The sequence below is a fragment of the Castor canadensis genome, chromosome 17 (assembly GCF_047511655.1).
Source record: "Castor canadensis chromosome 17, mCasCan1.hap1v2, whole genome shotgun sequence".
Classification (NCBI taxonomy): domain Eukaryota; kingdom Metazoa; phylum Chordata; class Mammalia; order Rodentia; family Castoridae; genus Castor; species Castor canadensis.
In genome coordinates this window covers 49,649,506-49,671,496 of record NC_133402.1, presented here as the reverse complement: position 1 = coordinate 49,671,496, position 21,991 = coordinate 49,649,506, and the positions used below count along the sequence as shown (strand labels likewise).

At 48.6% G+C, this 21,991-nt stretch overlaps 4 protein-coding genes across 13 annotated transcripts in view; 3 read left to right on the top strand and 1 right to left on the bottom strand.

Annotated features, from left to right (window-relative positions):
• The window catches only part of Ip6k1 (inositol hexakisphosphate kinase 1), a 48,710-nt gene extending 34,019 nt beyond the window's left edge, over positions 1–14,691 (top strand). For both annotated transcript variants that reach the window (XM_074059658.1, XM_020173488.2), the window contains exons 3-6: positions 6,052–6,262; positions 8,961–9,142; positions 10,555–10,730; positions 11,280–14,691. In XM_074059658.1, the coding sequence (XP_073915759.1) occupies positions 6,052–6,262; positions 8,961–9,142; positions 10,555–10,730; positions 11,280–11,789 (1,079 nt within the window). In that variant the 3' untranslated portion in view covers positions 11,790–14,691. The remainder of the gene's footprint in view (positions 1–6,051; positions 6,263–8,960; positions 9,143–10,554; positions 10,731–11,279) is intronic.
• Positions 14,692–14,834: 143 nt separating this feature from the next.
• Positions 14,835–17,907, top strand: Gmppb (GDP-mannose pyrophosphorylase B). 3 transcript variants are annotated; one of them, XM_074059660.1, is made up of 10 exons: positions 14,835–15,216; positions 15,334–15,467; positions 15,581–15,661; positions 15,751–15,799; positions 15,943–16,085; positions 16,267–16,425; positions 16,508–16,586; positions 16,660–16,787; positions 16,870–17,052; positions 17,140–17,907. In XM_074059660.1, the coding sequence occupies exons 2-10, from the start codon at positions 15,339–15,341 to the stop codon at positions 17,269–17,271; spliced, it is 1,083 nt and encodes a 360-aa protein (XP_073915761.1). In that variant the 5' UTR covers positions 14,835–15,216; positions 15,334–15,338; the 3' UTR covers positions 17,272–17,907. The 3 variants fall into 3 exon arrangements, with proteins under 3 accessions (XP_073915761.1, XP_020029078.1, XP_073915760.1); XM_020173489.2 differs by having other exon boundaries at positions 16,870–17,907; XM_074059659.1 differs by having other exon boundaries at positions 14,835–15,236; positions 16,870–17,907.
• Positions 17,489–21,991, bottom strand: part of Rnf123 (ring finger protein 123) — a 34,320-nt gene continuing 29,817 nt past the window's right edge. For all 7 annotated transcript variants that reach the window (XM_074059647.1, XM_074059649.1, XM_020173479.2 and 4 more), the window contains 4 exons: positions 18,375–18,517; positions 18,131–18,225; positions 17,933–18,018; positions 17,489–17,841 (listed from right to left, as the gene is read on the bottom strand). In XM_074059647.1, coding sequence (XP_073915748.1) covers positions 17,727–17,841; positions 17,933–18,018; positions 18,131–18,225; positions 18,375–18,517 — 439 coding nt within the window. In that variant the 3' untranslated portion in view covers positions 17,489–17,726. The remainder of the gene's footprint in view (positions 17,842–17,932; positions 18,019–18,130; positions 18,226–18,374; positions 18,518–21,991) is intronic.
• Amigo3 (adhesion molecule with Ig like domain 3) lies at positions 18,511–21,969 on the top strand. Its single transcript, XM_020173487.2, has one exon. It carries the CDS (start codon positions 19,258–19,260, stop codon positions 20,794–20,796), a length of 1,539 nt encoding a protein of 512 aa, XP_020029076.2. The 5' UTR covers positions 18,511–19,257; the 3' UTR covers positions 20,797–21,969.

The window sequence follows — 21,991 nt, the reverse complement described above, 5'->3', positions numbered from 1 at the left end:
GTGACTAATGATGTTAAGCATCTTTGGTGTGCTCATTGATCATTTGTATATCTTGGAAAAAAATTCTATTAATGTCCTTTTGACCATTTTTTAATTGGATTGTTTCTTAATTTTTCTTTTTTTCAATGCTGGGAATCAAAACTAGGGCCTTGTGCATGCTAGGCAAGGGCTCTACCACTTGAGCCACACCCGTATACCTTTTGTTTTTATTTTTCAGGTAGGGTCTCCAGCTTTTTGCCCAGGCCATCCTTGGACCACATATCCTACCTATGCCTTCCAAGTAGCTGGGATTACAGGGATGTACCATCATGCCCAGCTTGTTTGTTGAGATGGGATCTTGATAACTTTTTGCTCTAACTGGCCTTGAACCACAATCCTTCCAATCTCTGCCACTTGAGTAGTTGGGATTGTAGGTGTGCACCACCATGCCCAGCCCTTAACTTTTCTCTTTCTCTTTAAAATTAGTATATATTAATTACACAAAGGGGTTTCACTGTCATGTTTCCTTACATGCATATAATGTACTTTGATCAAAATCACCCTATTACTCTTTCTTATCCTGTCCCTTTTTAAACAGTTTTAACTGGCTTCATTATTTTCATACATGCTTATGAAATACTTTTGCTCATATTCACCCCACTTTCACCCTCCCCTTCCATCCTCCCTCCCTTCTACTGGTGTCCACTTCGAAGCAGTTTCAGCATTTTATACTAGTGTCATTCTTTTTTTTTTTTGGTCTAGATTCTGCATATGGGAGAAAACATACATGCAATATTTGTCTTTCTCAGTTTGGATTATTTTGTTTAACATGATTTTTTAATCCATTTTTGTGCAAACAGCGTAATTTCATTCATCTTTATGATTGCTTCATTGTGTATATGTACTACATTTTCTTTATTCATTCATCAGTTTATAGACAGTTAGGCTGATTCCACAGTTTGAGTGTTGTGAATAGTGCTGGTATAAACACGGGTGTGTACATATCTCTGTACATACAGACTTACAGTCCTTTGGATACATGCCCAGGAGTGGTGTACCAGGATCGTGTGGTAGTTCTGTTTAGTTTTAAGGAACCTCCACACTGATTCCCATAGTGGCTACACTAAATTACATTTCCCTTTTTCCTCACATCCTTGCCGACATTTGGTGTTTATTTTCTTTCTTCTTCTACTTTATTGTTGTCAGTTTTTCTTAATGATTGCCATTCTGACTGGGGTGAGATGGAGTCTCAGTGTAGTTTTGATTTGCATTTCCTATATGGCTGAGGATGCTGAACCTTTCCTCATGTGTTTATTGGTCATTCGTACTTCTTTTGAGAACTGTTCAATTCATTTGTCTGTTTGTTAGCTGAATTGTTCTTTTAGTGTTTAATTTTTGGAGCTCTTTGTAAGTCTGGCAATTAATCCTTTATCTGATGAGTAGCTGGCAAAGATTTTTCTCCCAGTTTGTAGGTTGTCTTTGATTCCGGTAATTATTTCCTTTGCTATGCAAAACTTTTTGTGGTAGTGGGGCTTGAACTCAGAGCCTACACCTTGAGCCACTTCACCAGCCCGTTTTGTGTTGGGTCTTTTCAAGATAGGGTCTCATGGAACTACTTCCCCAGGAACTACTTCGAACCATGATCCTCTTGATCTCTGCCTCCTGAGTAGCTAGGGTTACAGGTGTGAGCCACTAGTGCTTGGCTGCAAAACCTTTTTTAATTTGATAAAAATCCCTTTTGTGAATTGTTGTTCTTAGTTCCCCGAGCAATTGGAATCCTGTTCGGAAAGTCTTTGTCTGTGCCTGCATCTTCGAGGGTCTTCCATATGCTTTTCCTCAAGTAGTTTCAAAATTACATGCCTTAAATTTAGATCTTTGGTCCATTTTAAAGTAATTTTTGTATAGGAGATAGGGATCTTCTACATGTGGGTAATCCAGTTTTCCTAACTCCATTTGTCAAAGAGGCTGTTTTTGTTCCAATATATAGTGTTGCACCTTTGTTGATAATCAGGTGGTTAAAGCTGTGTGGCTGGCCCTTAACAGTCTCTTTTTTTTTTTTTTCTTTTTTATTCTTATAGATATACTACAGTGAGAAAAACAAACTAACACATAGTTTCATAAGGTGATTAAATAGGATAGCCAGGGTGGGATTTCCTGTTATTCAGCTTCATCCACGTTTCAGGTCTGGGACTTTCTTCTGTTATCTCTCCTCTCCTCAGGGTGGGAGGAGACCACGCTCTCCTTAGCATGTCCTGGACTGTTGATGATGGAAGCGTGTGCATGGTGCAGTCTATTTAGGTGAGAGCTCAACAAAATTTCAGAGCACCGTGCAGGACCTGTCGATGTAGAGCTGGCTTCTGTGGCTCTTCTCATGAACTGACTCTCCATCAAGACCCTTCTCCAGAACCTGTTCTACCTTTTTATCTTCTTATCTTCTGACCTCCATCCACTTCTTCCCTTCATGTTTTTTTTTTTTTTTCCTACCAGTGTCCCAGCTAGAAGTTTTTTTTTTTTTTTTTTTTTTTGCAGTACTGACGCTGGAACTCAAGAGCCCCAGCCCAGAGAAGTTTTTTACCTAATGGTTGAAAGTTGGGGAGGGGCAGTCATTATTTGCTTCTCCCTCTTCACTATCCTGTTTGGGGCTCCTCTCAGGCCCTTCCCTTAGCCTACTTTGAAAGTTACAAACACTGAATACTGATTTTTCTCTTTACATTCCTACTATAAGGACCTAAGTCCCCTTTTCCTGTAGGGAAAGGTCTTGAGGTTTGGCAAAGAATGAAAAGCATGGAGAGTACAATTTCAACATCTTCTTTTGCTATGTGGAGAAAGAGTAAAATGGGTTTGGAGACTACATGAGGAAGACCTTCTTTGGAAGGTCTCTCCGAAGAAGTCACATTTCCACAATGGAAATGTGGTCTGTTAGTGCTTGTGGTCTTTTAGTGCTTCCTATTCAACAGTGTTCTGGACACTGCCTCTGAGAAGGTAGCTTGCTTCAGTCCTCTCTCTTCTGTGCTTCTATGCCACTCTTTTCTAACAATGGCAACCATGACTGGCTTTTCCTGGATGATTACTATAAACTCATTAGTCCTCATTACAACCCTCCAAGACAGTTACTGTTTTTTCCATTTTGCAGATGAGGGAGGCTTTGGGAATAGCAACGTTATCTAATTAGAGGGAGACTACACTAAAGAATCATACTATGTTCCCCTGCCTCTCCCTCCCCTTAATTCTTAATTGGCAAAGAGTTGAAATAGTTTTTAGAACACTCCCAAGTTTTTTTTTTTTTCCCCTTTAGTTATGTTTGGAATGTTCTTTCCAGTGCCTCTTGTTCACAACTGCTCCTCATCCTTCAGTTCTCAATTCTCCCCATACCTTCCTTCTCTGCTAATACTATATTTAATGTTCTCTGGAAACCATATTATTTCCAGTTACAGAACCTCACTTAAATTTCTTCATAGCACTTACCGCAATCTATGTTTTGTTCATGTTTTTTATTCTTTGTTTCTCACATTAGTATATAAGCTCTTTGAAGACATGGACCACAAGCCTGGTTTCTAGTAGATGGTCAATAGTACTTGATAAGTGAATGAGACAAAACTTACTTGCATAAGAATTCAGAAGCCTGGAACTTCATACTTAGTACTGCAAGCAGTAACATGTCTGATAATTGCAGTTGGTTGTACTAAATAAATGAGAATCTGTTTTTTAACCTCCTGCCAAGCTATAGAGTATCATTTTTAAAAAAGACTCAGCAGCCAGGTGCCAGTGGCTCATGCCTTTAATCCTAGTTACTCAGGAGACAAACATCAGGAGGATTGTGGTTCTAAGCAGCAAATAGTTTGTGAAAACCTAGCTTGTAAAAAACCCATCACAGAAAAGAGCTGGTGGAGTGGCTCAAGGTGAAGGCCCTGAGTTCAAGCTTCAGAATAACAACAACAACAAAAAGACTCAGCAAACTAGGAATGAAAAGAAGTTTCCTCCTTGTGATAGTGGGTATCTGTGAAGAATCAACAGCTAGCCTTATGTGTAATGATGAAACAATGGCTTCCCCTTCAGATCATGGCCTGAGACCACGTTGTCTATGCTCTTCCCTCCTTGTCAGCATTTCACTGGAGTTTCTGCCCAGTGCAGCTACATCCATGTGGAAAAGGGAGAAGTAACAGTATTTTTATTTTTTTATTTGTTTATTCATACGTGCATACATTGTTTGGGCCATTTCTCCCCCCATCCCCCACCCTTCCTTCACCCCCCCACCCCCAGAAATAACAGTATTTACAGATAACATGGCACTCTGTCTTCAGCCAAGCCATCACTTGAGCAAAGGACTCAGGAAACTGACATCCTGGGCACTCTTTCTTAGGAAGTTCCTTAAAGACATATTCCAGCCACACAGGAGTAAATCAAAGGGAAAAGTAGAGGCTTGGGGGAAGAATGGCTCTTCCCTGGAGCTGTGTGACAGGCCTGGAGGACACTCAAGATCAGAGTGTGAGAGGGTGCCCAGGAGATATGACTCTAAATTGGTGGAGGGCATTCAGTTTTAAATAAAATTGAGGCTCCAGTAAAGACAAAAATGGTAAGTAACCTGCAGGAGAGACAGTCATCTATGTAGGAAAGCTAGGATATAGATGTGAAGCCCTCTCAAGTGAGGCATAAGTTTAAGCAATATGTGAGATGTAAGAAGGAGCAAAGAATCCATTTCACTTTGTTTTTGGAAGGATTTTTCTTCTAGTAAGTTCTAGGGCCAACACTGGTGGCTGATGCCTATAATCCTAGCTACTTGCGAGGTTGAGATCAGGAGGATTGCAGTTCAAGGCCAGTTCAGAAAAATAGTTCATGAGACCCCAACTCCAAAATAATCAGAACAAAATGAACTGCAAGTGTGGCTCAAGCATGTCTGCTTTGCAAACATGAAGCCCTAAGTTCAAGCCCCAGTCTTGCAAAAAAAACCAAACCAAAACAAAAAAGACTTAGGGATTGTTGCAGTGCTGACCAGGAAAAGGAAATGGGTAAAAGAATACTCTTGCTCTGGCATACTGGCATAATTGTAATGCAACTCATTCACTCATTTCAGATTACAGAGCCTGTTGTATACACCCAGCCAGTTGTAGAAATGGAGTTGATAGACCGAAGGTAGGGTATGGAAGTTAGACAAAGGGTAGCCTTATTTAAAAAACAAAACAAAACAAAACAAAAAAAACCCTCCTCCTTGAGTTAGGTTTCTGGGTATTATTTCTGTTTTAACTCCTTTGGTAATGATCCAGGAGAAACTACAAACAACTAGTTTGACAAAAATGGACACAATAAAGCATTTTCCATGGAAACAGCAGGGGAAATGGGAAAGTATTTCACCTTTGAGATGCCAGGCTGGAAGTTCTGTGTGTTAGGGTAGGGAAGTCTGATGCTCAGTGAGGGCAGAACACATTTTGGGGACTTTTGGAAAGAGAAGTGGTGATATTTCTTTAGGTGACACTGTCAGACAGAATGAAAGGAGATCTAAAGGAGAACATAGACAGGAAATGTCAGCATTGTTAAATAGGCAGGGTTAAATTATGTCAAGGTGTGGATGGCACCCAGAGAGCACAGTTTTGTTGTTTTGGTGGTTCTTGAGTCTGAACTCATGGCCTCATCCTTGCTGGGTACTCTACCACTTGAGCCATGCCCTTCAGCCCCAGTTCTTTTTGAGTGATACAGAAATCAGTAACTGAAAGTGAAAGGACTAGATAAGAGAGTGGGAAATAAATATAGATTTATCTTAGTTCAAAGGTAAGCAGCAGATGTAGGATAATGATGGTGATTATGTCTTCTGAAAAGTTATTATTCCTAATTGGTCTACAGTTGAGTCCAAGGCAGGTGATATCTGTGTGCTATGGGAAAGCAAGTACTGAGAGGCTGGCGGAGTGGCTCAAGTGGCAGAGCACCTGCCTAGCAAGTGTGAGGCCCTGAGTTCAATCCCCACTACTCCCCCCCGACCCGCCCAAAAAAAAAAAAAGTGAGTATTAAGTCAGCTACAGGGGACCTGGTCTGTGATAATATTTGTTTACTGGTGTTTTTTTTCTTTTTTTTTCCCACTAGGAGTGGTATCTGTCTGTTTTGAGGGGGACAGTGATGGTTATATCAACTTGGTGGCCTACCCTTATGTGGAGAGTGAGACTGTGGAGCAGGATGACATACCAGAACGGGAGCAACCTCGGCGCAAACACTCCCGCCGGAGCCTGCACCGGTCAGGCAGTGGCAGTGACCACAAGGAGGAGAAAGCCAGCTTGTCCCTTGAGACCTCTGAAAGGTAAGAGGGTGGGAGGTAAAGCTGCAACTGCTGGCATAAGCACTCAGGATATCTTTAGAGTCCTGACACATCGTCAAGAAATAGTTCTCAACATTGTGGAGGATGGCTGGTGTTCCTGGGCCACCCTCACAGGTGTGGCTTGCGGCTTCCCCTCTGTGTCACATCATCCCAAGTGCAAAATTTGCTTTATGAGTCATTTGGTGAAAAGCCAGTGATCATAGATTTAATATCAAAGTCTGTTCACGTTTAGGTTCAAGGCCCTGATCTGAAGGTGACAACTCTACCTGCAGTGACCATACTTCTATTTAACCTGTTAGCAGAGACCCTGTGTCACTCCAAGGGTGGAGGTTGTTTCTTTCTCAGGGCCAGGGCTGCAACTCCAAGGGTAATGTCAACCACAGGCCCCATCCAGACCCAGTTCTTGTTTGGATTTACTTGGCAAATAAGTCAACCTTACAGTTTTCTAAAAGGGACCACAAAAAAAGGTATCTGTGCATGGCCCCAGCAGTGCCCACATAAGAAAAAAGTGGGGGTTTTATCAGGCATTGATGGGGTCTTCTAGTTCCACTTCAAGGGAAATGGTGTCTCTGCCAGGGCCTCTTAGCTAGGGTCAGAGAGGTGTCTGAAATGCTTGGCCCTTAGAGGGGGAACAATGGTTAGTTTGAGTTCCTCAGTTGGAGGAAAGGCCAGAGTTGTGGAGTAGCATTTGGAATTGCTGTAATGCTGTACCTCTGGTGTGAGCTGCAGATTTGCTCTGAAATTCCAGAGCATATGGCTTTACTAGTGGTATTCTTTTTTGTCCTTTGTCAGTGTGAAAAACGGTATTGCTAGTTACTTCAAAGATTTTGATAACAAAATAGTGCTAGTTCCAATATTTTCAATTGGAGTCGCCTTCCCACCAGAACCTCTTTTGGTTTGACTTAATTTAGAAGTAAAATTCTCTTACTTAAATGGCTTCATGCTTTCCATAGATGTACCAGTGTTTTACAGGTACCTTCGGGGCCTGCTGTCTTGCTTAGGGTAGACTATGACTTGCCTTTTTTCTTTTGGCATTTTTCTCCTTTGACCAGGCCTGATGCAAAGATAAAGCTTTATAACCATGGTTTTAGCAGATGCTTATTAAAAAAAAAACTCTCCTGGATGTTGTAGACCAAGACAGGACAGTTGTTCATATCCATGCTCCACCCTGTTTTTTAGTGTGAAACTGTACCTGCATCACATTTTTTGTTCTTTTTTATTGTCAAAAAATATTTGGGCTGGAGACATGACTCAAGTGGTAGAGTGCCTGCCTAGTAAGCACAGAGCTCTGAGTTCAAACCTCATTACTGCCAAATATATATATATATATATATATACACATACATACATACATACATACATACATAATTATACAGTACCACTTTAGCCTTTCTTTGGCTGGGGTGGTAATGGGTTTTGGTTTCATGGTCTTGTGCTTGCTAGGCATTCTACCACCTGAGCCATGCTCCCTGTACACTTTAACTTCTCTTTTCTTTCTTTCTTTCTTTCTTTTTTTTTTTTTTTTGTGGTACTGGGGCTTGAACTCAGGGCTTCACACTTGCTAGGCAGGTGCTCTGCCAGCTCAGCTTTTGTGTTCATGAGAGGGTCTCATGAACTATTTTCCTGGGCTGGCTTTGAACTGCAATCCTCCTATCTCTTGCCTCCTGAGTAGCTAGGATTATAGGCATGAGCCACCGGCCCCTGGCCACTTTAACCTTTTTTAAGTGTATAATTCAGTAGTATTAAGTTCATTCACAGTGTTATGCAATTACCTCCCCATGTCTCTTTCCCTTAACCCCTAGAAACTACTTTCTTACTTTGCATTTACCTCAGATAAGTGGAATCATATTATGTTTGCCCTTTTGTGTCTGGCGTATTTCACTTAGCAAAATGTTTATAAATTTATCCACATTGTAATATGTATCATAATTTCCTTTTTATAGCCAAATATTCCGTTGTGTGTATATGCATTTTGTTCATCTGTGGATGAACGAGTCATTTGTACTTTTTGTTTGTTGTGAGTAATGTTACTTGTGAACACTGACATCAAATATCTGCTGAATCCTGTTTTAAGTTCTTTTGGATGTATACTTAGACATGAAATTGCTGAAGTGTCTATCCTATGTTTAATTTTTGGGGCTTTTTTTTTTTTTTGAGATTGGATCTTGCTCTGCTGTTCAGGCTGGTCTCCAACTCCTGAGCTTAAGCAATCCTCCCAACCTCAGCTTCCTGAGTAGCTGGGATTACAGGGATGTACTACTGTACCTGGCCTGTTTTTAACATTTTGAGGAACCACAAAACTCTTCACCGTGGAGAGGCACTGTTTTAAATTTTTTCCAGCAATGTCAAAGGTTACAGTTTCTTCTTGCATCCTGGATTGCTCTTGTTCCAGGGTTTTGTTTTTTTTTTTTAAACTAGCCATCCTAGTGACAGTGAAGTGATATCTTCATCATATAATTTGCAAATAATTACTTCGCAGACAGTTTCAGAGACACAAGAAAAACATTATCCATACCATTTACTCACTTTTATTGGCTCATGTATCTGGTGGGACCCCTGTGCCACCTATCAGCAGGGTTTGTAGATGGCAGATTAGGCTTGATCCAATCCTCCTCTACTCTGTGTCCCCAAGGATGACTTGCCTAAGTCCCCTAGTGATGTATTTGTTCTTCCTTCTTAGCTCCCAGGAGGCAAAGAGTCCAAAGGTGGAGCTACACAGCCACTCAGATGTTCCTTTCCAGATGCTAGATGGCAACAGTGGTCTGAGTTCTGAGAAGATCAGCCACAACCCCTGGAGCCTGCGCTGTCACAAGCAGCAGCTGAGCCGCATGCGCTCCGAGTCTAAGGACCGAAAGCTCTACAGTATCCTTGTCACCCCTCCTTCGGCAGTGGGACTGTGGGTCCTGTGTCAGGGCTCCCTCTGGACTATAACCATGGTCCTTCTCTGTCTGGAGCCCCTCCTTGTTCTTACCTCCTTTTTGCATAGACTTACCTTCCTCTTTCTTCTTTCACTTTCATTAACATGTTGTTTTTTTTAACCTTTTGGATATGATGAGGCTGAATCTTACAACTTTTCCGTCTAGAATAGTGCTGTGGGATATGTTTAAATGTATAGTCCAGTGGTTTAACATTTAATAAGAAAATGACAAGACATTTTTTTTTTCTTTTTCTTTTTTTGGTGCTGGGAATTGAACCCAGGTCCTTGTTCATGCTAATCATCTGCTACCACTGAGCTGTAGCCCCAGCACAGAGATAGATATTTAAGTCCAGTGTTTTCTTAAAATTCCCATTGGGAATGTTAAAATCTGATTTCCTTAGCTTTGTAGTAGTGTTGCAAAGATGTCTTCCTTATTTCTTAGGCCTAGGTGAGGCATGCTGGCTTAAGTAGGACATTGTTTTTCTGATGGTGACAGGGATATGTCCACATCTGCCAAATCTTCTTTAGTTTATTGCCCAAAAGGTAGATCTAAAGAATGAAAGTAATTTTTTAAAAAAATCAATGGGTGTGACATATTCATATAATGAAACATAAAGCTGTAAAATGCTGATATATGCTAGGACACAAATGAACCTTAAAAACATTTTACCAAGTGAAATGAGCCTGACAGAAAAGATAAAAATGTAAGATTCCATTAACATGAGATACGTTGAATAGGCAAATTCCTAGAGACAGACAGAATACAGGTTCCCTGGGGGATGAGGGAGGGAACATGGGGAGTTAATGTTTGATGGATATAGAGGCTAAATTTGGGAAGATGCAGAAAGTTCTGGAAGTGGATGGTGGTGATGGTTGCACAATAATATGAATATACTTAATGTCACTGAACACTTAAAAATGGTTAAAATGATCTGGGTATGGTGATACATGCCTATAATCTCAGCACTCAGAAGGCTGAGGCAGGAGGATTGAGAATTCAAGGCCAGCCCGGGCTGCATAGCAAGACTCTGCCTCAAAAAAAGAGGGAGGAGGGTTTAAAATAGCAAATTTTATGTAATGTATTTTTACCACAAAATGTGTTTCATTAAGAAAGGCAGAAATGTGAAAACCTTATTTGAGAATTTGTCGGGTAAATACAGCTTACATTGGACCAGAATGCCTTTTTTGGAGTTACTGGGGTTTGAACTCATGGTTTTGTATTTGCTAGGCAGATGCTCTACTACTTGAACCATACCTCCAGCCCTGGAATGCCCCCTTGTATAGAAAACCTTTGTTGTGCTTTCCTGGATGGTTCTGACAATGCGTGTGATTGTCATTCTTCTTGACTGTGGCCCAGAATTCCTCCTGCTTGAGAACGTGGTGCATCACTTCAAGTACCCCTGTGTGCTGGACTTGAAGATGGGCACCCGGCAGCATGGGGATGATGCATCAGCTGAGAAGGCAGCTCGGCAGATGAGGAAGTGCGAGCAGAGCACATCTGCTACGTTGGGGGTCAGGGTCTGTGGAATGCAGGTGAGTTACCACTGGTGAGAGCGTAGGTGCTGCATTTGCATGTTTTAGGTTGTGCCCATACCTGCCTGTCAGCCATTCCAAGTGTTCTCCTGGCCCCACTGTTTGGGAGTCTCCTGGAAAGGGTGAGTCCCCCACAGGGTGCTGAGTATGTCCTTGCAGGTGTGTTCCCTAAGCCCTGCTGTCTTTACCTGTTGACCTTGATCTGGGCTCCAGGTGCAGAGCCGCTGTGACAGCCTGACATTGGGGCAAGTAAGACTCTTGTCTGTCAGCTGTATGTTCCTAGTTAAAGTCTAGGTGGGCCCCAGGCAGATTGGAGGAGGGCTCCAATGCTAACCGCTGTAAGCCAGGTGTTGGCTTTCACAGCTTTCGGAGGGGAAAACCCAGGGTAAATGTGGCCTGCCCTGTTTCAGTTGGAGCAACTGAAGAACCCAAGTTGGTCAGTGTTCCTTCCAGATGGTGCTTGCTTCTGTGGGAGGAAGGGGCAGGAGGATTTATTAGGAGGTCATCACACTTTTCTCGTGCTCATCCTGTCTGTCTCTTGGCATTTAGGTGTACCAGCTGGACACAGGCCATTACCTCTGCAGGAACAAGTACTATGGCCGTGGGCTCTCTATTGAAGGCTTCCGCAATGCCCTCTATCAGTACCTGCACAATGGCCTAGACCTGAGACGTGACCTCTTTGAGCCTATCCTGAGCAAACTGCGGGGTCTCAAAGCTGTGCTGGAGAGGCAGGCCTCCTACCGTTTCTACTCCAGTTCTCTACTTGTCATTTATGATGGCAAGGAGTGTAGGTCTGAGCTACGTCTCAAGCACCCGGACATGGGGCTCCCTGAGGTGGTGCCACCCTGTGGCCCTAGCACCAGCCCCAGCAGCACCAACCTGGAGGCTGGCCTCTCCTCTCCACCCAAGGTGGATGTTCGCATGATTGACTTTGCACACAGCACGTTCAAGGGCTTCCGGGATGACCCCACTGTGCATGATGGGCCAGACAGAGGCTATGTGTTTGGCCTGGAGAATCTCATCAGCATCATGGAACAGATGCGGGACGAGAACCAGTAGGCCCTGTTCTGGGCCTCCAGGACCCCTTCCTCTCCACCCGCAGGCAGGGACCATTGCTCTGAACTTGCCATGAGGACACACAGACTTGCTTTTAAAGGGTTATATTTCTCTTTGGTGTAAACTAAAAGAAATGTTTTTAGCTGTAGCCTGGAATCTATATATATAAAGTGAAGGAGGGCAGAAGATACGTCCTCTCAGCCAGGCTCCTTAGCTCATGGCTCTGACTGCTGTGTCTAGGCTGAATTAGGAAGGAAGAGGTGCCCCTGGTGGGCTTGGCAGCAGAGACATGATGCCCTTGGATTTTGGTTTCTTTTGCCTAGATCTTTGGGGTATGTGGTTGCAGGGCCCTGCTGATTGTGAGGTGAAGCCCTGGGCTGGCACAGGGTCCCTCCAAGCCCACTTATCCCCTGTTTCCTAGAAATAGAGGGGTTTGGGTATCCCATCTCTTGGGGGCTTTCTGGTCTTGTGCTGTGGGTGTCAGCCAGCTCTTGAACAGATGCCCTAAGGATTCCACAGGGCTAACTGTACACAACTGGACCCATTCTTCTGGGGTCTAATTTTGGCGTGGGGCTAGATTCATGAAGCTGAGCTGAAGCCAATTCATGGCAGAGGATAGGTCCTAGGTTACCCAGGCACGCACTGGCACATGAACCTGCTCCTCCTCTGCCCACAGCCTCAGCCAGCCTTTCACCAAGATCCCTTTCCTAAGGAGGCCACTCCCATTTGCCCCTCTAAGGGGCATAGTTCTGTTTGCTGAGGAAGAGTTGGTGTCCCAGTAGGTCTCAGGGCCTCTAGGGCCTCTAGAGGCTCGGCCCAGACAGTATTTGCAGTTCTTTTGCTATGGGGTGGGAGTTTCCCTCTAGTTTGGCAGCTGTGCTGCCTCAGGATGGGCTGCTCCTTCCAGGGCTCAAGGGCTGTGGTCCGCTCAGGTTCTCACACTTCCCCAGGCCAAGCTTAAGGCAACAGCCTTCTGAGGCATTCCAGGCCCTGGGCCTGGAGGGAGACCTTTAAGCTTGTCTGCTTATAGGGACATTGGGCCCTGGGTGCAGGTGCCCAGATTCTGCTGATGGGAGCTTTGTGTGATTAATCCTGGGGTCTGTCAGTTTGTCCATTTGTCCTTCTGCCAGCCCCTTGTCTCATGGGGTGTCTTTCCCTGGGTATAGCCTTGCTCGTTAGTATATATCAAGTTCCCTCATGCTTTCCCTGCCAAAATATTCTCTTTCCCATTTCTGAGATGAGCTTTTGCCCCTGTGCTCTGCCTCATCAGGTGCACCTTTTTATGAAGACCTGGTAGCAGAAGGAATTGTTATGTGGTGTTTCCCTGCTGTCCCAGCCCCCTTCCTGTGGGTCTGGAGTGTAGCCTGTAACGTTTGACAATGGGGCAACGAAAACACAAGAGGTGACCCTGTCCCATGGTTTCAGTCATTTTTGCTGCCACCCTTTTAATGTCAGAGGCTTGCTGCCTGTAACAGGCATCCAGCAGGTTACACTACACTCAGACATTGCCAAGGGTAGCACCCTCCCCTCTGAGCGTAGGGCCACTGTCATTATTGCTTGACATGTCCCTGATTTGGCATTAAAGGTAAGCCTGCCAGCCTTGTGTCTGTGAGAGCCATTGGTAATTGATGGACTAATTTCCCAGTTCTTAGAGATGCAGCCTCAAAAATGGGCTCCTTTATGGAGTCCAATCTCTTGGTTTTCTGACCCCGGTGCCAGTGGTGGGCAGGTTCCCATTGCTTGGAGCTGGGAGGTGAAGTTTTACCTGTCTGTGAGCAAAACAACTCTTCTCTCCTGTATCATTCTGCGGCTTCAGCCATGGGGCAGCAGCTCTTCTTTAGTGTAGATAGCCTTCCCTGGGAGAATAGAGGATAAGACAAAGGCTATGGGGCCGCTGGAGACTGCTTAGGGATGTACTGTGTCTCCCAGGTTCCCAGAGTCTAGGAGCAGATGCTGCCCCATTGCTGCTGCTCACAGCAAAAGGAGGCGGTACCCACTTACACTCAGTATCCTCCTGGCACTAAAAAGAGTAGAAGGGCTGGGATTCCTGCTTCTCCCCTAGGGAGGGGCCCTACTTTTCAGCACTTTTGATACCTGGAGACCCAGCCTTGTTAATCTGATGTGTGGTGGCAAATGTGTGTATATACACATTTTCTACCACTGTTCTTTCTCCTGTCCCAGGCTAGAGCCCAGTCCCTGCCTTCCCAGCCCCAAATTGGGACCAAAGTGCAACTCGGGATCATAGGTTGGGGAGCTCAGGTCACCCCTCTCTGTATATTTTGGGGCCAAGCTGATACCAGTCCCCTGGTGGTGGGGATCGGGGAGAGTGGCATTGGGCGGGTGGTGCTTAAAGAGGAAGGGGACCAGTGTAGCAATTTGCCGGGAACTCCACCTCTTCCTTTCTGGGCTAGTGCAATGCGTGCGGGGATCCCACCTAGGGGCCAGGGACCTGGGCTAGTTCCGTAGCTGTTGCTCACGCGCTCATACCTGGCCACGTGCATATTCCCTGGATGCAGATTGCTTTGGACTTTACTGCTGTACAATTTGGTATGTTTGTGCCCATTTGAAAACTTCTAATGAGAAAAAAATACGGAGAACCCTGGGAAGGACCTGGTTCCTTTGCTTCTTGGGGGAGAATATAAGCTCTCACATTTGGGAAATCGCTCTCTGCTCCTCTGGAAGCTAAGCCTGTTCACCATTCCCGGTTCCCCACCCCCGCTGCCGGCCTGCGCCCAGGTAGTATATGTGGCTTTGGTCGGGTTTCGGCACAGTTGCGTTTTCTCCAGACCTTGAGTGTGGGGAGGAAGTGCTCAGGCCGAGCCCATCCCTTTCTGTACACCCAGCGCTGCCCGCCCCGCTTGTGTCTGAGGTCATTTATGTCAAAATAAAACCGCTAGAAACTGAAGTTTATTTGGGTCTTTTTGAAAATCCAACAACTTCCGGGTGGACCGGCCAAGTACAACTGACAGCCCCCCCCAACTTCATGGCTCCCCTTCCTTCCGCCCCACCTTGAGCCGGATCAGAGGGGGCGGGGCCCTGGGTAGCGAGGTGGAGCCGGAAGCGGCTGGCTCGCGGCAAACCAGGCTCCAGTAGCGAGCTAAGTCTAACCCTTGGCGCCAGTTCCGCCTTTGGATCTACCAATGGGCAGCTGACCCGCAGGTTCAGTCCCGGTCCCCATGGCAGCCTGGCGCGTTCGGGTTCTTATTGGCTACGTCCGCAGCAGCGCCGCGCCCAGAGCTGCGGCAACGGCGACCGTGCCACGTAGAACGCAGTGGATTGGCCTACTAGGATTACGTCACTGTCCGCGCCGGGTTCAGCCGGAGTTCCAGGCCAGCCGCCCTCCAACACGCGTCGTGTCCTGGGTTCTGGCGGCCGGGGTACGGGGTCCGGCATCCGGGCAGACTAGGAAGACGAGCCGGAACCAGAGTCGGTCAGTCTAGCTGGTAAAGGGTGCGTGCAGGGCACCGCGAAGGGAGTGCGCGACAGGGGTTGGCCAGGCGGGCTGCTGGCATCTCTGGAGTTTGGGAATCATTCCCGTCGTTCGCAGGCGCAATGAAGGCACTGATCTTGGTGGGCGGCTACGGGACGCGGCTGCGGCCGCTGACGCTGAGCACCCCGAAGCCACTGGTGGACTTCTGCAATAAGCCCATCTTGCTACACCAAGTGGAGGCGCTTGCAGCGGTAAGGCCCAGGGTCTGCCTGGCGGGAAGAGGGACAGATAGCTACTGGAAGTCAGGTGTGCTTGTACCTGCCAACCGAGCCCGTCTCGCGTCCTGCCTTATTCTGTCCGACAGGCAGGCGTAGACCACGTGATCCTGGCTGTGAGCTACATGTCACAGGTGCTGGAGAAGGAAATGAAGGCACAGGAGCAGAGGGTGAGGCACAGGCTCAGTCCTTTCCCCTCGTCTCCGTTCACCTTCTTATCCCAGAGGGCGAACCTGATGGGATGACTTCTTCCTTCCAGCTGGGAATCCGAATCTCAATGTCCCATGAAGAGGAGCCTTTGGGGACAGGTCAGTGGAGATATAGACAGACAGTTGAGTAGGGTTCAGGGCCAGAGAAGAGGTATGACCCAACCTGGATGGGGCCTTGCTGAGTCTGGATTCAGGGACTCTTTAAGACACCCAGCAAATTGGTGACCTGCCCCTTCCTCCAGCTGGGCCCTTGGCACTGGCCAGAGACCTGCTCTCTGAGACTGCAGACCCATTCTTCGTCCTCAACAGTGATGTCATCTGTGATTTTCCCTTCCAAGCCATGGTGCAGTTCCATCAGCACCATGGTCAGGAGGGCTCCATTCTGGTAAGGGACTAGGTCTTTCTTCTTTGACATTCCCATTCTCGGTGCCCAGTCTCCTGCCCCCCAGCCTTAGATTGTTTCATGTCACGAGTGCAGATCTGTGTAGTATGTTTTTAAGTGTTTAAAGCTGAGTCCTTGAGACCTGGGACAGCACGTGTATCAAAGCTCAGGAACCTGTGTTCAGGTGACCAAGGTGGAGGAGCCTTCCAAGTATGGAGTGGTGGTATGTGAAGCTGAAACGGGCCGCATTCACCGGTTTGTGGAGAAGCCGCAGGTGTTTGTGTCCAGCAAGATCAACGCAGGCATGTACATCCTGAGCCCTGCTGTGCTGCGGCGCATCAAGGTGCGTAGGAGCTGCTGGGTGGGCTGGGGTGGGGTAGGCCTCCTCTGCCATGACCCTGCTCACAAGCTGCCCACTCCCACAGCTGCAGCCTACGTCCATTGAGAAGGAGGTCTTCCCAGTTATGGCCAAGGAGGGGCAGCTATATGCCATGGAGCTGCAGGGTGAGGCAGGGAGGCCTCAGGGTGGGGGTGGTCTGTGGCTGGGCTGAGCCCCCTGATGCATCCCTCCCTACAGGCTTCTGGATGGACATTGGACAGCCCAAGGACTTCCTCACTGGCATGTGCCTCTTTCTGCAGTCACTGAGGCAGAAGCAACCAGAGAGACTATGCTCAGGCCCTGGCATTGTGGGCAACGTGCTTGTGGTGAGGCCCTTGCCCAGCCCATCACTTAATCCCCTTAGACTTGGGAGACAAATGGCCCACTTTTATTTTCCCCATCACTCAGGACCCAAGTGCCCGTATTGGCCAGAACTGCAGTATTGGCCCCAATGTGAGCCTGGGTCCTGGTGTGGTGGTGGAGGATGGTGTGTGCATACGGCGGTGCACAGTGCTGCGGGATGCCCACATCCGCTCCCACTCCTGGCTGGAGTCCTGCATTGTGGGCTGGCGCTGTCGTGTGGGCCAGTGGGTAAGTCTGAGGGCTGGGCCAGGTGGGGACAGGGGCAGGGAATATATCTGCCTCGCTGACAAGGCCTACCTTTTTTCCCTCCTTGAGGTGCGCATGGAGAATGTCACAGTGCTGGGTGAGGATGTCATAGTTAATGACGAGCTCTACCTCAATGGAGCCAGTGTGCTGCCCCACAAGTCTATTGGAGAATCTGTGCCGGAGCCTCGCATCATTATGTGAGAGAACTGTGGGGCTGGCTGAGCCCGTTTCTCCATCATCAAGGGGAGCACTGGTTTGACACATCAGAATGCCCTGGACTTGGTGCCATTTGTCTGGGGAGGACTGGATGAGGCTGAAGCTGTTGGACACCTGCCTTCTCATGGACATAAACTGGCAGGATCCCTGCTCGGCATACTCGACAAAATCCATTCCCTCAAGAAGGGCCAGGGGCCAGGGCTGTATGGAATAATAATTTAATGGTCACCATGGCCCAGACTAAAAGTCAAGCTCAGGCATAATTAGGGCTGTGGCTGAGCTCCCATCAATGAGGCTACACACAGGCAAGAAGGAAGTTGGATGTGATGTGGTGGTGCTGGGGGGACAGGGCCAAGGGAGCTCATAAATAGGGCTCAGCTTGGGTCTGGTTTTGAGGGTAGAGGTTCCACGGTGATGCAAGCTTTGTGCATTAGGCTGGCCTAGGCAGCTGAGGTACTTGTATTGGATGCCTTGTCCCAGTCATCTACAGACACGATGGTGGCTTTGCAGAAGAAACAGTCCTTGTTGTTCATCAGGTGCTGGTTGATGCAGGCTCTACAACAGGGAGGGGATGAACACGGCCCTGTGTGTCCTTATGCCACCACCCCCCCCCCCAGCCCCCTACAAGTCCATGGGGCCCACTTACTTGCAAGACTTGTGGCCACAAGGCTGGAACACGGCAGAGATGGGGTGGGCATAACAGATTGGGCAGAGGTCATCCTCACTGGTGGGCTACAGGGAGGACAGCGGAGGGTGGGTTGGGCCTGGATACTTATGCCTCTATTGGTGTGTTACACATGTATTCATTCAAGTGACATGGACCTGGGCACTGTGATCCACTCACCAGGGATGCAGCTGCTGCCTGGGCAGATGCAGCAGTCACGTGTGCCAGCATCTGTTCCACCTGGGCCAGCTCCTCAGCACTGATATAATCTGTATCTGGGTTAGTGGTAGGTGGTGTCAGGTCTCATGTGGCCCTAGAACCCAGTGCCTCTTGACTATTCCCAGCCTGGGAACTTGCTGTTCTCAAGAATTCGGAGCCCAGCCAGTCCCAGATCTCTTCCCTGACCCACCCCTGCCTCACTTACAGCTTTGCAGGGAGAAGCGCTTCCGGTCAGGGGCAGGCAGTGCAGTGCCAGGTGCTGGAGGCTCTGGCTGCCCCAGGAGATAGCATATAGAACGGAGCTGGAAGCAGGGATCAGCCAGAAGTACTGATGTGGCTCGCTCTGTCCTAAGTAGGGGAGGGCTCACAGGTAGTCAGAGGGTTTGGGGCCTGTCTGAAAGTAATCTGAGGGGAGGAATGTGACCATCCAGCCCTTACATTATTGCCCCCTCAGCCTTCCCATCTTCCTGCTGCTGATCCCTCCAATAAATCTCTGGTCCTAGTGAGGTCCTGCACAGCCCAGGGATCTGTTTAAAGCAGGTTCAGGAGTACCATGTCAAAAGCCTACCCACCCCATCATACAATCAAAATCACAAAGACTAGCAGCAGCATAAAGACATTCTCCCCAAAGTCTCCCTTTTACTCTGAAGACAATACTGCAGGCCAAAGGCGGTCTAAGACCTTGGAGATGGATTCGCACACCCTCTGGTGGCTACGCCAGGTCCTAGCGTGCCCAGGAGCGCAGCTGTCCCGCCCCTTGCAGCAGTAGCCAATGGGAGCTCAGGTCCCCACCCCCTTCGTGATCGTCCAGTGGCGAGTACTTAGAAGCCGACCTGGAAAGCGCACAGTGAAAGCTAGCGGAGCTGAAGGGGAGTAACGAGCGGCTCCACCTCACCAACGGGAACTGGAGAGCAGGGGGGACAGGAAAGCAGGAGCGACCGGCTGTGCAGAGCGGGGTCCACTTTGTGCTTCCCTAGCTATGGGCCATCCAGTGCCATGTACATCTTGCCCGAGCAGCTGTGGGTGAGTCCTTGAGTTGTGACCTGAATAGAGCTGCCCTACCTCAGGAGTCTCTGGTGGTTGCTGCTATGGCCAGGCTGGTGCCACTGGGTGCACTGCTGTGCATGCTGCGCGTCGGGTTAGGCACCTTGGAGTCTGAGGGCTTCCCGCCCCCTACACCCCACAACTGCCCCAGTGAATGCATCTGTGCGGCCGACGTGCTGAGCTGTGCTGGCCTCGGGTTACGGGATGTTCCAGCCATGTTACCTGCCGCAGTTACGGATCTCGACCTGAGCCACAACGCATTCCAGCGCCTGCAACCTGGCTGGTTGGTGCCCCACTCCCGGCTGCGCGCCCTGCACCTAAGTCACAACAAACTAGACATGTTGGGTCATGGTATCTTCACCAATGCCAGCGGCCTGAGGCTGCTTGATCTATCATCTAATGCACTGCAGGCGCTTGGAAGCCACGACCTTGACGGGTTGGGGGCCCTGGAGAGGCTGCTTCTGTTCAATAACTGCCTGGTGCGCTTAGACATGCACGCCTTCCATGGCCTGGGCATGCTCAGTCGCCTTTATCTGGGCTCCAATAAACTCGCATCTTTTTCTTTTGACAACCTGCATGGTCTGGGTGCAGCCCACCTGCGTACTCTGGACCTCTCCTCCAACCAGCTGGGTCACATCTCTGTCCCTGAGCTGGCCTCATTGCCAGTATTCCTGAAGAATGGTCTCTACTTGCACAACAACCCACTGCCCTGCGACTGCCACCTCTATCACCTGCTGTGGCGCTGGCACCAGCGCGGCTTAAGCGCTGTACGTGACTTTGCTCGTGAGTACACGTGCTTGGCCTTTAAGGTACAGGCATCCCGCGTGCGCTTCTTTGAGCACAGCCGGGTCTTTGAGAACTGCTCAGCTGCTGCAGCTCTTGGCCTGGAGCGGCCAGAAGAGCAGCTGCACACACAGGTGGGCCAGTCCCTTAGGCTCTACTGCAACACCAGTGCCCCTGCCATGCGTATTGTCTGGGTTTCACCACAGAATGAGCTACTTGCGGCACCAGGATCAAGCGATGGTAGCATTGCAGTGCTGCCCGATGGCAGCTTAGCCATAGGCAAAGTACAGCAGCAGCACGCAGGCATCTTTGTGTGCCTGGCTACTGGGCCCCGCCTGCACCACAACCAGACGCTTGAGTACAACGTGAGTGTGCACTTCCCGCGCCCAGAGCCTGAGGCTTTCAACACTGGCTTCACCACACTGCTGGGCTGCGGTGTGGGCCTGGTACTTGTGCTGCTCTACTTATTTGCGCCACCCTGCCATGGCTGCTGCCGCTGCTGCTGCTGCTGCTGCCGCCGCACCTGCCGCAACCACCACTGGCCACGACCACCCAGCCCACTCCAGGAGCTGAGTGCACAGTCCTCAGTGCTCAGTGCTACACCACCAGATGCGCCCAGCCGCAATGCCAGTGTCCACAAGCACGTGGTCTTCCTGGAGCCAGGCAGAAGAGGCCTCAATGGACGTGCGCAGTTGGCTGTAGCTGAGAACTTTGATCTCTGCAATCCTGTGGGCCTGCCATTCCAGGCTGGCCCTAAGTCTGCCAGCTCCACCAGCTCAGAAGGTCTCATGATGACCTAGGCTACCTGGGCCCCCACCTAGGTGATGGCCCTTCTGCTACTTGCCCTGCTCCCTGCTGCAGTCCAGAGAACTGGCAGGTGCTGTGTGGGCCTTGACTTGAACCATAATGGCCCTACTCAACTGGTAGAGGGGCTGGGATCCCCAACTTGCCTCCTGCTCTGCCAAGTAGTACAGGACTTCAAAGCCCCAGACCTTAGCAGAGTCTGCTAGAGCCTGTTTTCCCTAGGCCCTCTTAATGCCCACATGTCCTATAAGAACTGGGGACAAAGCCTATCTAGTAAGAGCCCTGGCACCACCTTCAGGCCAAGGCAGATGTTAAAGAGTAGAAGAGTGGAGGCACACCACCTTCTCCTTTCCCTCAGGGAGCAGGCCCACTGGGAAAAGGGAGGAGGGTTATTTGCAGCCTCCTCCCAATCAGGAGGAAACAAGCCCTCTGGTGAAACAGGAACCCCCTCCCTCACCATCCAGCCTGAAAGCTCCACAACTTCATGTGTAGTCTGATTAGGAGGCATTAGGTAGACACTCAGAGAGACCCTAGAGAGCCTGGCCTGACCCCCAGGGCTTGGCCCTGCTCTCTCCAGCTAGGGCATCCAGCAGTTGCTCTAAAGGCAAAGCAGCAAAAAGTCTGGTGAGCATGGCTAAACTGGGATGGCCCAGCTGAAATGCGATTATCCCTGGAGAGCAGTTGTCTCTTAAGGACTGGTACTGTTCTCAGCCTAATAGCTGAGGCATTGCCCTGGCTTCACATGCATCTCCCCATTCCCACTGCAGGGAAGCACGGAAGAGGATCTGGGAGCCCAAGGTGTATGGGCTGAGTTGGGGTCCCCATGGCTATCCTAGATTATGCTGTTATGGAATTTCATAATAAAGGCAGTACATGCTCATTGTTGGAGCCTTGTCAAACACAAGTAGCATTCTGGCTCTTGATCCAGCAGTGTTGCCCTAGCCATCACAGGATGATACACCTCCCTGGCTCTTGGTCCCCCACTTGAGTCACAGTCACAAACCCTGTCCTGCTGGGATCCCTGATACTCCAACCCAGAGAAGTTGCCACTGGCACTGTTTAGGCAGTTCACACTTCACCCCCTCTCCTCTGCCTCAAAGCCTGATATTGAAGTCTGTCTGTGAGATGAGAAAACTATGGTACAGGGAACAGGGAAGCCCTGCCCAGCCCTTCCTCAAAGGGCACGCCCAG

Excerpts from the sequence above, each read along its gene's own strand:
- Gmppb (XM_020173489.2), top strand. The coding sequence starts at position 15,339 with ATGAAGGCACTGATCTTGGTGGGCGGCTACGGGACGCGGCTGCGGCCG. Across the intron at positions 15,662-15,750 it reads TGAAGGCACAGGAGCAGAGG|CTGGGAATCCGAATCTCAAT; the intron begins GTGAGGCACAGG and ends TCTTCCTTCCAG. Across the intron at positions 16,587-16,659 it reads ATATGCCATGGAGCTGCAGG|GCTTCTGGATGGACATTGGA; the intron begins GTGAGGCAGGGA and ends CCCTCCCTACAG.
- Amigo3 (XM_020173487.2), top strand. The coding sequence starts at position 19,258 with ATGGCCAGGCTGGTGCCACTGGGTGCACTGCTGTGCATGCTGCGCGTC.